We start from the raw sequence: 16,202 nt of genomic DNA on the forward strand, positions 1-16,202 counted from the left end.
TCTTTATTGAATTTGTTACAATATTTCTTCTGTTTTGTGTTTTGGTTTTTTGGCTGCGAGGCATGTGGGATCTTAGCTCCCTGACCAGGGATCGAACCCACGCCCCCTGCACTAGAAGGCGAAGTCTTAACCACTGGACCACCAGGGAAGTCCCTGGACCATCTTAAGAATTAGTAGTAGCAGGAGACACAATAAACTTTTTTCCTTTTGAATTAGCATCTTGAACTATTATTATAATATAGCAGTAATAAAGGTAAGACTCATTTGAAAGATACATGTAATGAAGAAATAAAAATGGGTTTTAAAAGAGAACAAATATATGAAAAATAAGCCAGTCACAAGATGTGGCCACATTCATGGGAATGAAATATGTGTGACATAAGATCAAAGGGCAAGAAAGTCAAAAAAAGTCCAAAAAAGCTGAGAGGATCTGTATTTTTACAGGTTAAGAAGGAAAATAAAATATTTTACTAAAACAGAAGCTTAGATTTGTGGGCCAAAAGGAAAATGAGTAAAAGAGGCTGAGATGCTGAACTGGCCATCTTAATGTTATAAATACATTTGAAACCTTAAGAAATAAGGTTTCAAAACAAACTATGTTAAAATTTTTATTCTTCTGAGTTTTCATCTTTGTGTGTGTGTGATTGAAAATTAAGTTTATAGGTAATATTCAGATCATAAACTGGTTATGTAACAACTGTTTTTAAGAGTTGAGTTTGAATTCACAATTTCCCATAAGTACAATGTGATTAAACAAGTAATTAGCCCATAAAAACCTATTTAATAGTATCAGTTAATAAAAGTACTGATAGCACCAGCTTGAATTTATGAGTCACTGGAGCAGAAACCTAAGTGAGATCCATTCAGAGAAGGAATAGAGACTCATCCCCCTCTCTAGCACAGGCACAGCAGCAGGCAATCTTCTGAAAAATGCAAGGTTTTATCTTTGGTACCCCCCTTTTCTATTCCTTTCCTCTGGGCTGCCTAATATCCTTGACCCAAAGCTACCCAAGGCTTACATGCTGATATTCCTTCCCCATTAACATCCCATTCAGCTCTTCCCTATCCACCCACAGCATCATGGCTTACCCTGCTTTAAAATTCTTAAATGGTTATTACCCGTGTCTTTCAGAATTAAATATAAACTTCTTAGCACAGAATGAATACAAAAGGGCCCTCACAATCTGACCTATGCCTCATCTGGTCTAGCCTCATCTTTTATCTTTTCCCTACCCAAATAGCCTACACTCCAGGCAATGTGAACTGTAGTTCCCCAACTACGCCATTCTCTCACGTCTTGATACAACTTGTGATATTGTAATATACTGCTAAGAAATATATATTTTGGTCTTTCCCCCCCCAGTTCCCACATAGCTCCTAAAACCTTTGTAGTTTCCTAAGTAATAATAGCTATAGGGGCATCTTTTGTTCCCAGCTTTTGAAATAGGTGAAATGAGTGTTTTTTGGTTATTCATAATAAGGCCCTTTCGATCACACTGGAGTTTATTAATGAGATGATTTCTGAAAGCCCCTAGATAACCACAGGCTGGGGGCTGGCTGTCAGGGGAACCAACCTGTGATCAGAGGGTTGAAACTTTCAGTCCCCCTCCTCTCCCTCCAAGGAGGAGAGAGAGGATGGAGGCTGAATCTATTACCAATGGCCAAAGAAGTCTCTATAAAAACCCATAAAGAACTCGGTTCAGGGAGCTTCTGGGTTTGTGAACAAGTAGAGGTGGGGGAGAGTAGCTCACTCTCTCCCCCATACCTTGCCCTGTGCATCTCTACCATCTGGCTTTTCCTGAGTTGAATCCTTTTAAAATAAACCAGTAATCTAGCTGGTAAACTGTCTTCCTGAGTTCTGTGAGCCACTCTAGTAAATTAATCAAATCTGACCAAAAGTTGTGGAAACCTCTAATTTATAGCCAGCTGGTCAGAAGCACAGGTGACACCCTGGACTCAAGACTGGTAGTTGACGTTGGGGGAGGAGGGCAGTCTTGTAAGACTGAGCCCTTAACCTGCGGATTCTATGCTATCTCTAGGTGAACAGTGTCAGAGTTGAGTTAAATTGTAGGACACCCAGCTGGTGTTCGGAGAATCAGAGGACTGCCTGGTGCGGAAAAAAGTCTCCACACACTTGGTGATCAGGAAGTATTCAGTGAGTAGTGAATAGAGGAGAAAACAGTTTTTTCTTTACACTACCTTTCATTCTTTTTCTGTTACTAGGAACACTCTCCCTCTCCAGCTTTGTTTGGCCATCACTATTTGAGAGTCTGAACAGACCAGTGGGTTAGAGGGCCCTCTTCTTTTATTCAATCAGCACCTACTTTATACCAGGCACTATGCTCAGCAATGTGCTCTCCCTCCCAGGAGTCTCGATATTCCACTGTATTTGAGAGACCCATATTACATTGCAACTGTTAGTGTGTCTCCATCAATAAATATGAGATCCTTAAGGGCAGGGCTATATTTTTCAACTCTCTGACTTCAGGGGTCTAGGAAAAAGCATAAATAAAATGATGAACCAAGCTATCTGCTCCATTTCCTTTGCAGATCTCAATTAGAGTTTAAGAAGGAAACAATTATTTTAGATAATATGTGAGTAGCTAGGCAATAATTTTCAACAACTCCTGGAGTTTTGGGGAGAAAAGGGGGGGGGCACCAGTTAACTCAAATCATCAACCTTGAGGCTAAATTTCATCATGTTAAAAAATGAGGAGTTACACTAGAATGCAGTCACTACAACATAACTTTAAGGTCTCTTTCATAGTCCTAAAACAATAATCATCTATGATTCTACTTTTAAGATAAAACCTCTGTTTGATCAGATTTCAGAAAATAAAAACAAAGGGAGACATTTCATGTAACGGGAACCAAGATTTTGGGGCAGAGCAATTATCACATTGCACATGATCCTGCTCCCCTGGACAACTTTCCCAAGCTATTCACGCTTTAAGTGCTTTCTTATGTGCTTTACTTCTGAGCCCAAAGTCTCTCTAGAAAAGCACTACTCAATAGAACTGTCTGCAGTGATGGACATGTTCTTTATCTGTGCTGTTCAATATGGTAGCCACTAGTCACATGGAGCTACTGAGCACCTACAATGTGGCTACTGTAACTGAAGAACGGAATTTTATATTTTACTTAGATTAACTAGCCATAAGTGTCTGATGGCTACCATAATGAACAGTGTAGCTCTTGTCCAAGATTTTTCCCCCCTCTCCAACAAGGTCTCCTTGTGAGCAGGGTGTAAGGTTGAGGGAGGAGAGTCCCTTTTACCTAACCTCCTCAATTCCACTGATTAAGAAATGAAATCCAAAGTGGTTAAGGTTACCAGGTGGTCAACAGCAAGTCAAGATTTATACCCAGTTTGTCTGGCTTCTAGTTTCAAGTTCCATCTACTTTGCCATGCTGCTCTTTAAGTTAGATATAAAGTAGTGGCACAACCTATATTTTAAAATTACATAGTAATTTTCTAAGAAACTTATTGTTAAGTTTATTTTTTAACTGCCGCGCTACGACATATAAAATGAAAAAGCAGGATGAGTTAACAAGGTCAATAAAGAAAAACTGGAAAGCAGAAGGATTCATTCCTGTTCTTTACTCCTGAAAATGAAGAGTAATTATTTCAGGAGAAAAAAAGCAAAGATACATATAATATTTTCTGACCAGCTATAGATCTTAAAAGACATTTTTTAAAAAGAATAAGAATGTCTTTTCGTTCCTACTTTCAAAAACAAAATTCAAGGATTCCTGAGACCTGTCTGGCATACCATTCCACGCAGTGCTAGCAACTTTGGAAAGTGACTTCCGTGTACATTTAAAGGGGAAACCAAGTGCATCCTACAAGGGTTACTATAAGAAAAATTAATTTTGTAAAAGTTGGATTCTGATTTTTGCTAATAGATAAATGGAAACACGCAATCTCTGCTCATCACTTCCCTTTTGAATTGTGTCTAATCTACTGTTTAATCCATCTATTAAGTGTTTTCATTTCTATGACTATGTTTTTATATTTCTAAAAGTTCTTTTGATTCTTTTAAAAATCTGCTTGGTCATTTTTATAGGACTTCTCTTTCTTATACTTCAATTCCTTATTTTATATCTTTAAATATATGTGTTTTATAATTTATCCATAACTGTATTATTTAAAGTATTAGGCAAATAATTCTATCATTCTTTCTGTCTACTGAAATTCATTCATGTCAGATTGTTTCATATGTTTAATAGAGCTTGAGGTTAACTTATTTATGCCTTTCAATATATGTAATTTATCGTTTTTATCCTTGCATGTTTAATCCTATTGTTAGTTCTCCCTGTTACAATTCCCTCATGGCAGACTGTTCTCTGTTTTGTAAATCTTGATGGTGAACCCATGTGAGGAAGGGCTGTACCTAAGAATCCTGTACTGAAGGTAGGTCCCTCCAAAGCAGCTCTTCATTTGCTTCTGCCAGGGATCCCAGGCATTACCAGCCCAGGACTCCATCCTTACCTTCTTAAATACCACTTACGTAAGGGAGCAAAATCTGCCACCACCAAATGCATCTCTTTGACGTGAGGATTATGTTAGGCTGATTACTTTTAAGAAACAGAAGACTAAGGAAGTTCTTCCTGTTACCCACCACCCCTATCCGTTACTGCCTAAAAGAATTTAGACAGAGGGCCTGTTCCTGGAATAGAGCTGTCACCAGAGATCTCTGCAAAGAATATGGACTAGGGGTGGTGGGGAGAAACTCTGCAGGGCCGAGAGATCAGAGTCCACTGTGTCCGGTAGTCTCTGCATGGCCCAGCACACCACTGGTTTACCAAACATTGCTTTTCCATCTTCATGTGAATTGCCTTCCTCCCCTCTGAAGTCCTAAACCACTACCCCCAACATTCTCTTGTCTTTAGCTGAAGATGGTATTTAAGGTGAGAGTTTCGGCCATTTTGACGAGTTACTCAATTTTCCTGGGTCTCTCCCATGTATACATGTTATTAAACTTTTGCCTGATCTTCTCTTGTTAATCTGTCCTGTGTCAGTTTAATTCTTAGACCAGCCAACATAACTAAGAAGAAAAGGGAGAGGAAAAGGTCTTCCTCCCTGACACTCACTTGGTGTGGGGATTCCTGGTTATATGGAAGGGTAAATGTGGACCCCAAATCGTGTGAGGGCAGACCTATGGTTACAATTTATTAGGGAAAACATTGTCCTCCTCTGACCCACAGTCCAGTCGGACATGCACATGGTTCCCTATCATCATCTGTGTTACACAGTATAATATTTTTCTAGTCCACTTTTCAATGAAATTATAGTACTTCAAAAGTTGGTGGAGGGAAGAAGGGGAATACGGAACTCAGTTCTAACTCCCCAACTTGAAAGGGCCCAAGATCCCATCTCTTACCTTATCCCTGTGTGGATATAAAAACTCAACCCCCTTAGTAACATACCCCAATCCTCACCAGGTTAGGAGAATCCTAGCATCAGTTCAAATTTCTACTCCAGTTTTTAGGTTTCTCTTCTTTTTGAGCCTAGGGATTTCCCCAATATTCTTGCAATCTCAGCTGCTATACATTAAGAACAATGTTTGTTTTATTTTATCAAGTATTTTTGGGTCTTTTGTAGAAGGATTTTTAGATACCGTAATCTGCCAGCCTGCTAGCAAAGGAAACTATCTCTATATTTCTCTTTACACTTTCTAAATTTCTATAGAGCCAAATTATCAAAATAGTATAACACCTGGCAGTAAAAATTGTGGAATGATAAAATGCAAGTATTAGGTATATTGCTTTTCTTCAGGCTAAGAGCAAGCCCCTGGCTCTCATTTGCATTTTTAAGTTTCTCTGTATCAAGTATCATCAGGACTAATAAGAAAATCAATGTTCAAAGCACTAAATGAAATAAACAAAAATCACTGGAAGAGGTGCCAAAATAATAAAGTTAAAGTCTTTTATTAAAGGTAATTTATGTATTTGAAATTAAGATACCTTGATCATTCTTACCTCTGAATTAATAACTTTAATCAGGAAGAAAATGTGATATACCGTCTTGGTTAACAAAGAAAGTTGACGACATCTTTCTAGGTACACTTGTATAGATGGTTCTACTCTTTGCTGTAATTTACTCCAAAAGAGAGTGAGTTCCCTTAAAAAAAAAAAAAAAAAGTAAAAAAGTAAGCTGGAGCTATAATGTAAAATCACGAACATGTCAGGCTAGTAATTACATGTGAAATTAAAACTGGTTATAGATTCCAATTCTATATGTGGAATGAGGTTTAAAAGAAAAAAAAATCTCAAATTTCTTTAGACTTATTAAATAAAAATCAAGATATGACTTATCATTTTACTGATTAAGATTTCTGAATCTCAGAGAAGCACTCACTACCTTTTACTAGGAAAGCACCTGACATTTAAACAAGTTATACAAATGGTAACTTTGGGCCACATCTGAACTTTAAAGTAATAAGAAAGTGCAAAATGTGTGTGTATATATAAAAAGCTTCAATGGCATAATGATTTTTAAAAAGCATTTAATTTTTACCTTCTAACTTAAATTTAAATTATTAGATAATGTTAAGAATCAAGGATGACACAGAACCCAGAAGAAAATAATCTGTGCCACAGCAGTGGAAAAAAAAAGAAACTTTGAAAAATAAACTTTGAAATTTATTTCAAATGCAATTACACTATATTTTCTTAGAAAGTAATCCTACTGAACTGATGAACTTTCCTCCCTTTTACCTATTGTCCTATTTCTCTTCTGTCCTCCATAGCTAACTTCCACAAAAATCTTCTTCCTTGCTTCAACTTCCCCCCTCAAGTATTCTCCTCCATAAAGGCCTTTCCTATTAATTCCTCAGGTTCCACTCCTTCAAACTGTGCCCTTTCCACCATCAACTTGAATAACTTGCTCATTTACTGGATTTTAACCTTCATACTGAGGACTTCAAAATCTGTCTCTCCAGTCTTGGCCACTTTCACCTCTCTAGTTCTTTATAAGACTTCCCCACTTTGATCTCTTCTGAAACCTGAAACTTAATATATGAAAAAGATGATTAACATTCTCTCCAGCTCACCATTCTTCTAACTTAATGCATCATTATCACTGATCCTATCTATCAGCCTCTGCTTTTTACTATCCTCAAGACTGTTATCTTCAACATTTCTCTCATCCCACCCCACATCCACAGGAAACCTTCATAACTTCCCAGCTGGACTATTTACTGGCTTTCTAGTTGATTTTCCTATCTCAACTCAATTACCTGTACTGCCACTTCCTACCCCCAATTGGCCCTCACTGTTCAGGCTCCAATCCATTCTCAACTGTTAGTCTTAAACAGTGTTTCTTGAACATAAACTTCTATTTTGCCCTCCTTCTACTAAGGGCTTTTAATAGACTGCTTTTGCTTTTCATATAAAACCCAGACTTTGATGCCTTTTGTAAACCAATATAACACATTAATTTCTTAGTCATCATTAATATTTATGTTATATAGAAAACCTACTTGTCCTCAATAAATACATGTTATTTATTCTCCCTTCAGAATCCTTCTACCTGCCTTTTATCTCAATCCTCTCTGTATTGCATATACAATTTTTCCTTCATAACTGAGCTCAACTGTTCAGAAAACCTTTATAATTATGAACTTTAGTCTTTTTGATTATACAACCATTTATTTAGCTTGCCTGTTCTATATTCATTTATATGACGTGTGTCACTTGGTAAATATCCTTAAATATCAGAACGTTGTAAACTAAATTTTCTTTTGTTTTTCCACAATACCAACACAACATTGAAGACTAATAATGCTGTCGACTGACCACATAAATTGTCAGTTTTAGCTAACACTAACTTAAGACAGTTGATCTTAAGTTTTTTGAGTTAACTGAAGTCATCATCTCCGTTAGCTGTGTCCTCCCAAAGGATTATATATAACAGGTTTGCCCACTAGGAAATGTACTATGAAGTTAGTGAAGTAGAATGATACCTCACAGAAATGAACTATATTTCTATACATAAATGACTAGCAGCTAGTTATGTAGTAAAAAAGTCTGCAATATGCAGAGGAAAAATACAAACATTAAATCAGAGGTTGCTTACATGTCTGAAAAAATTTTTATTGTGGCATTAGACATAAGCCCTTCTTTCATCTTCCAACATTTAAAAATTAATCATAATTGATCATTATATGATCATTGCTGGTATACTAAGGAGTTGTGTGGTCCTTAATATAAAGTTTTTAAAGTTATAATATGAACTACTTGATAATCAGTTTGCACAGCATATAATATCTGAAAATAAGCTTTTTGTCTTTGTAACACTAAAAAGATTTTTAAAAATGTGTTCTTAAGCTATCTGCACAACCTATCCTGTAATCTTATTGAACAAACTTCTCTCTTCAAAATAAAATCAACTCACCAAGCACAGTACATATCTCCCTGTTGAAGCTGACGTGATAAAAATGCAGTGCATAAGACAAGAGCATTTTTTTCATCACCCTCAGATTCTAAGTTACAGATCATTTCTAGGGCATCTTTGCAATCAACTTCTGAAATCTACAGGGAAAGGATATAGAAATATGCCATAAAATGGTTTTATGTTAGAATATATAGTAATATACTTTACAATTTTTATTAGATATTTACAGATCATGTTCATCAGTAAAACCTCATTAACTCATACACTATCAATTCACAGTTTGTCATGACTAGGCTGCAGTTTAAAGAAATAATCTTTCTTCAAGTCAGAGAACCAACGATTTTCAAGACCTTTATAAGCATTCATTTACATGTAAATAACTAATGCTAATTATAAGCAACCTCTACCCATTAAATCAGGTCTATAATACTGAAAAAGAAAAGCTGCTACTTGTATTTCTTCCCCTTTACCCAGTAATTTAAAAAGCATTAGAGGGCTTCCCTGGTGGCGCAGTGGTTGAGAATCTGCCTGCTAATGCAGGGGACACGGGTTCGAGCCCTGGTCTGGGAGGATCCCGCATGCCGCGGAGCAGCTAAGCCCGTGAGCCACAACTACTGAGCCTGTGCATTTGGAGCCTGTGCTCCACAACAAGAGAGGCCGCGATAGTGAAGAGGCCGGCACACCGCGATGAAGAGTGGCCCCTGCTTGCTGCAACTAGAGGAAGCCCTCGCACAGAAACGAAGACCCAACACAGCCAAAAAATAAATAAATAAAAATTAAAGGTGCTAATAATTAAAAAAAAAAAAAAGCATTAGAATCAGCAAAAAGACGGAAATGTCTACTGGATATAGACTAAAAAAACAAAGTGTCTATTTATTGGAGGGGAAAAAAGTATATGAAACATTTTATGTAGCTATACCACTTTAAAATGAAGCTCACCTCAGTTTTCTATAAATCTCCATTATTTTTCTTTTCATATACATTCATTCCATCTCAAAGCTTGTCAACAGTCATGCATGCATAAGTATAACCTAGATGAAGGCAACTTGCTTCATTTAATTATGCACTTACATCTAATGCTTTTTTTTTAAATTAAAATTTATAACCTCATTACAATGATTTACTACATAAAACAAACAGAATTTACCTATGATCTCTACAAGTATTTGCTGTAAGATAAGGATTTGACAAACAGCAAACAGTCACAAATCACTGGTGTTCCACAGAATTAGAAAGATTAATTCCAACATGGTACAACTGACAAATGGCAAAAAGAACTGAAGATTAATACAGGCCACTAGCACCCATGTACCACAGAGGTAACTATACACCTCCTTGTTGACTTTCTATGTCTCCTCACTACTTTTTGAGTACAGGAAAAGTGTGTGTATGTGTAAAATGTAACGTGTTTAGGATTAAACAAGTGTCTGAATGGGAATGAGGGTAATCTTGAGGTTGATCTTTGATAATGAGGATAAAGATTGCATGGGGATAGATTCAGAGGTTCCATTTTTTACATTACACTGAGCTAGAAAACACTAAGATAAGAAAAGACCCAACTCCGAGTCTATGTGTTTAACAACAATGATTTCTTAAAGGAAGTATGAAGTTAGTGTCAGAGTTACGACTGAAACCTAAGTCCTGGAACTCCCTGGCACAGTACTCTTTCCACTACTCCTCTGTCTGCCTCTTTCTTACAAATCTTTATCTCTAAGTGACCCTATGTAAACAAACACAAAAAGGGCTGAACAATATATATTTATACAATTAATATTTTCAAATATCTACAATAAGTTAAATGCATTGTTAGACATTTTATATATGTATGTAATTATTATTTAATCATAACTTTTCTACTAGGTAGGTATCATTAACATTTTATACATAAGATGTCAATAAACACAGTAAACAGCAGCTACTATTATTCATTTGTGTCAGCTTCTTCAGAAATAGCATTGTTAATCAACATGATAGCTTGCCTGGTAAATACTATTTCTTTTTAGAGATAAGGCTCAGAGAGGTTAAGTTACTTGCTCAAAGTTACATCCTTAATTAGCAGAGTCAAGATTTCAACCCAGGTCTCGCTTCAAAGTCTGTGCTCTTTCTAGAATTCTACATGCACAAGCATATTGAGGGTCTTTCTTGCTAGATATCGATTTTACATGTTCAGGTTTAACAAAAATTCTTACATCTTGTAAGTCTGATTTATTTTGAATCAAATATTTTTTTGTTGTTCTTCTAAAACCTAAGCCATTCTTACTGAATTCTCATATAATGCAAAATGTGTACATTATATATAAGGAAAGAAATTTATTTCCCCAATGATATTACCTACATTAGCTTATACTTAATAGTTAAAAATATATATTTGTATCTATGTAAGGTAGCCTCTATAAATTTATCCACTTATATACAACATACCAACTGAAACATCTGCTATATTCAATAATACAGAAAACCTCACTTTTTATAGGTATACTAAGGAAACAAGTTTTACTATGTGCTATTTGATAGCCTTCATTCCCGATTTGCCACTAGATGGCCCACTTGAAAAAAATAGGACACTAAAGCGAAAATGAAACCTAAACTAATAAATGGCTTAATTAAAATTGTATAAGTGAAATATAGGTCAAATTTAGCCATCAGTGAGCAAGAATTATTTTTTATAATCCAAGGCAGCATAAAGTAAGGATTACCAATATATTACCTATATAAGAACTATTTATACATTATAGATAGCTATTTTGTATTGCTTTGAAAAATGAATAAAAATCTAGTACCAGAAAATTTAGAAATATGAATAAAATTTTTAAAGCCAATTAAAATGATCTGTTTGTTAAAGATATACTATGCTAAATCCCTTTGTAAAGCATAAAAATCATTTCAAAAGTGTGAATAATGACTTCCATGTCTTAATATGGCTCCTTCTGCATGATATTCAAAAAATAAAGAACACTTCATCAATATTTTACATACATTTACCAAGTGTACTTTTAAAATGTATTAGCTTTAACATATTTTAGGAATAGTCTTTTGCTTATCAAAATGAAATTGCTTTCCGTCTAGAAAAGGACTTAAATGGTAAACCTGTCACATTAAAATAATTAGCTAATTTTTTTTTTTTATACTCTCAGGGTAGCAAAATCTTAGGCTAGATTTAAAAGACGAATAATCTATAGCGTTAGGAAAGAAAAAAACTTCATATACTGTTTATGGGAGTATACACTGGCATAATCTTTTTTTGGATGGTAGTACGGCCCTATTTATTAATTTAAGATGTGTAGGTTCTTTGATCCAGCAATTCCACTTACAGAAATTTACCCTACCAGTATACCCTCAAGAAGAATGAAAGGATGTATGGACAAGGCAACAATTTAAATGACCCCTAGTTTGGCTAAGATATTATTACAAATCTATACTATGAAATTATGCAGCCATGAGAAAGAATGAGGTTGATCTATAAGAAATGATATGGAAAGATGTCCAAACTAAGAGGAGGAAAAGTGAACAGCAGCCAGGGTATGTGTAAGTATGTTTAAAGTGTGTGTGTGTATATGTAAAAATATCAGAAATATCAAATTTCACACTTAATGATTAGTCAGAGGAGTATTAAACGGGGAAATAATGGTTAGAGAGACAGAAGGTAGAAGATTTTACTTTTTTAACATCTATGTGTTTATTTTGATGACAAAACCAATAGAAATACTGGATATAAAATAAACAATGCTAACTTCATTTTTACACCTACACCAAGAATCCAGGCCAAAGTCCATTCCTTCTATAGAGAAGCCAGATAAACATTCATCTCAGTCCCATTCCTCTGCTACCTCTATCACACTGAAAGGGTCCTGAGAAATAGTCAATCCCTTGTCTACTGGCTCACTTGGACAAGGATTTCCTCAAAAGGACTACAGATCCAGACCATGGTTGACTCTTTCCAATATCTATTCCTGCCTACTACTCTAAGGAATGGGTAAAAACCTCAAATGTTTACAAGAACCAGACAGATAAAGTGAATGTTTGAAGTGGGTCATGTAGCATACCTCTTCTGAAGGGGGCAATGTCTGGGCAATTGTTCCAAAGTGATTACCTTTCCTTGGGGCAGAAATAATGAGACAACTTACTCCACTTGCAACAATGAAGAACCAGTTTCTATATGTTTGTAATAGAAACATAAAAGAGTAATCAAACAATCTCTAAGCAAAAAGGGATTTTTAACAAGGAATGTGTAGACTTACACATATCCCATCCCGTTCTACACTATGTGATCTAGTTTTGTTCCTGGGGTGGGAAAGAGGCTTTAGTGAACTCTGCTTAAAGAACATGAAATATCTTAATTCCACCTGCTTAACAAGAGAAGGAAAAAATAATTTCATATGACATCAGAGATACCCAGGGTCCTCAGAGAGAATTTTTCTGAAGCTCTCCCAGAGCAAGCTGGGCTGCTGCTACTTAACTCTGGATAATTAGACCAAAAGGGAATTTAGGTTCAGTATTGCAAGATTTTTTGATTATTCAAGACAGCTAGAAATAGAGATTTTTCCTGGAGATTACAAATTCATAGTCTTCAACTTCAAACAGGACTTTCAAAGTTAACCTAACCACCCTGTCTTTAGATAGATTCCTACTAGAAGGCATGCTTCTTTAGGGTAGGACCTATGCCTTACTTTTAAATCCCCTCAGTGTTTAGACAGCACACATCTAATCTCTTACTTAATAAAATCTGCTGAAGGAAGGATGGACGGATGGACAGATTGACTTAAGGGCTGGGACTGAACTGATAATGAAAACTTTAGTGGAGCTGAAAAATATCTAAGATGCAGCATCACAATAACTAATTTATTTAAAGACTAAAAAACAATGTTACACACATTTCAAAGGCTGTTATCCCAAGAAACTTGATACATCTGCCAATGAACTTGTCTACAAAGTTATCCTGAACACGAAAATTTCAATCTTCTATTTAGCTCCTGTTATACAGTGATTAAAAAGCCATTACCTGAGACAAAAGAGAAATATTAAAGAAAAAAACAGCTAAGGTCTAAACTAATGATATCTCCCCTAAGCTAGAGCCCTTGGCTCTACTCTACCTGGCCTAGAAATTACCAGGCATCACTCTCCCAGTATCCTCATTATCCTCAACATACACAACAGGCTTATTTCTAATCTCAGTCCAAGGCTATCATCTTCCTCTTTATTTTCTATTCTCAAGAAAAGTCAATCACCATTATAATTACAACCTCTAACCTCATGTGGGCATTTAGCTTTCTGTCCGAGGTTATCCTTCTTCTGGACTCTGATTACAATCTCTCTCTGACTACTCAGGGGATCATGCATGCTCTGTTAACTGTCTTCTCTGTTGTTTATCTCAGCTTTTCCCTTTGTATATCCTAAAATCTGTCCCACAATCCCTTTGTTCTCCATTCTCTATTGCTCTGGAATCGAAAGATACTTATATTAGAGATATAAGACACATGTACATTAAATGTTCACACAACACTGTCCAATGTATTATAGTTTATCTATACTCTTTATATACATATTCCCTGTTTTTTGATCAACAGCTTTCAATTCTCCTACCCTGTCTCCAACTTCATTTTGGAATTATGAGTCCTCCAATTGCAAAATTCCCATTTGGATCATGATTCTACTTTTTGAATTCTGTAGTATAAAATACACAAATACATAAATACTATGCTTTATGCCAACTAGAAGTAAAAAAAAAAAACCAGAATCACCTGTCTTACAAAGAAAAAGTTTTACATTAAGTATGCAAATAAAATATTTATATATATAGATAGATAAAGAGAGAAAGATATATATAGAGAGAGAAAGAGAGAGAGAAAGTACTCCTAGCGGGAAGTCATATAAATTTTTTAAGTTACTTAAATTAGCCAGTTAGAAAAAAATCTGCAAGTATCCTGAAGTCAGGTAAAACTGAAATTAAGGCCCAAACACTAATAAATATAAACATCCTAACTAAATTAAGCTACCACCATCTTTCCCATAATTTAGCCAAAGCAGTTAAAAGAGCCAAATTATTTAAAATAGAAGCCAGATGAAACGTTTACGTATAACTCTGAAAGCTGCTTAGAATCACTATCTAAGAGCACACCCCAGATTTAAGACTGACAACAACGGCTCTTCACTAAGAGAAAGGGAAGTCAAAGACATTCTAATCTAATTAAAAATTATTTTCTTGACTTTAAAAAATAATTACTAACAAAAGAAAAGATACTCACCTCTTCGATTAACTTTTCATTTGGTGATGATGTACAAAGACAGACGAGGTAAGTTTGCTTAAAACTACCTTTTGTACCAATCTCTGGATGGTCAGAACACAGCTTTGCTAGAGCAGTTGCTTGACTTAACTGATCTGTTTTGATTAGATGTTTAATTCTCATATCCAACAAGATGGGACCCTCAAAAGCTAAAAATTCATTCACTTTAAAAAACAAGACATAATAGATTATTAACATTTGGTAATAGTTCATTTGCAATACAAATACTTATAAGGAATATTTTTTTAAAGCACAGAAACTAAAACTCTTTTTTGTTGTTGTTGCAGTTTCCTGTTAGTCTCAGGCTATCACAAAATACTTGACCTTATAAGCAGAAGGAGTTATGCTGCTAACTTTTTAGAGCTGCATTAAATATTTTTGCCCCTGAAAGTACCATTTACAATGAGGTGAGTTAAATTCCTGATTTTAAAAATAATTTTGCATTGAATTCTGAAACTCAGTGTTATTAAAATTATACTAAATTCTTTTCCCCACAGCATTTATTCTTGAATACCAGGCGTTAGCATTTCTAGAAATTTGCAGAGTTAGGACATTACACACTTACATGGGAAACCACAAAAGGATGTTTGGATATTCAAGAAGATGAAATTCAGCTAATATTGTGTTCAATACTGTTGATGTATTTTTCATTTTACAAAGGTGAAGTCTATCTTGCCTTAATGAGTGTTTCAGAACAAATTTAAATATCTACAGAAAAATAAATAAGGGGGTGGGGGTAGTCTGCTGAAAGTTCTGTGGGTTTTTAAAATACCAATCAACAAACCTCAACACTTGCATAATAAAATTCTATTCTGTTGAAATCTTAAATTTCCTAGTGCTTGTTTGATCAACTACAAATAAAAATTTAACTTTTTTTTTTTGGTGAAGGAGATTTTAAATTTTAACAAATGCAAATTTAAACTTTTCCCTAAGTTTTCTTTACCAGGATGAAAATCGTGTTTAAAAATTTACTTGGTGATGGCTAGCTGGAAACCTTTGGAAGGCTTTCAGTAATAAAATTTTAAATGCCCTATAAATACTATAAAATACACAATTTCTCACTTGTGAACAGACTGGAAGACATGTCTAGTAAGTAAGTTGTGGGTTAGAAGATGGAAAATAAGAGATGTTCTTCCCTTCTTTAAATATCCTTTGCTACCCTCTAGTACCTTTATTATTTAGATCTAACTGTACTCCACTATGAAAATGCTCTTCTATAAAATAGTATGATTACGGCTCCTCAGTATTAAAACCATGAGCATGTAAGCAATTTAACACAGGATCACAAATTTCATCCTTTTCTTGAAGTCTAGACCTTTGTATCTGCTACTCTCTATTCTTTACATATTAAACTAAACCAAAAAGTATAAAGACTGAACACAGATAAATAACACTATCTGCATAACCCTCTGGTGCCTCTGATGATATGTCTGACATATACAGGGCATTACTTTTCTTTTTTTAATATGACACGATCCTGGTTAAGACAGTTATATGGCAAATACCTTTTCACAGTTTAGTTCAAT

The 16,202-nt window shown here is 35.1% G+C and overlaps 1 protein-coding gene across 1 annotated transcript in view; it reads right to left on the bottom strand.

Moving 5' to 3' along the window:
* ZNF292 (zinc finger protein 292) overlaps window positions 1-16,202 on the bottom strand; it is a 107,073-nt gene that overhangs the window by 25,461 nt on the left and 65,410 nt on the right. Inside the window, exons 7-9 of the mRNA XM_082405918.1 lie at window positions 14,638-14,840; window positions 8,396-8,532; window positions 5,980-6,121 (exon numbers count right to left, since the gene is read on the bottom strand). Coding sequence (XP_082262044.1) covers window positions 5,980-6,121; window positions 8,396-8,532; window positions 14,638-14,840 — 482 coding nt within the window. The remainder of the gene's footprint in view (window positions 1-5,979; window positions 6,122-8,395; window positions 8,533-14,637; window positions 14,841-16,202) is intronic.

Source organism: Balaenoptera borealis (genome assembly GCF_965194805.1).
Source record: "Balaenoptera borealis genome assembly, chromosome: 9".
NCBI classification, from domain to species: Eukaryota; Metazoa; Chordata; class Mammalia; order Artiodactyla; family Balaenopteridae; genus Balaenoptera; species Balaenoptera borealis.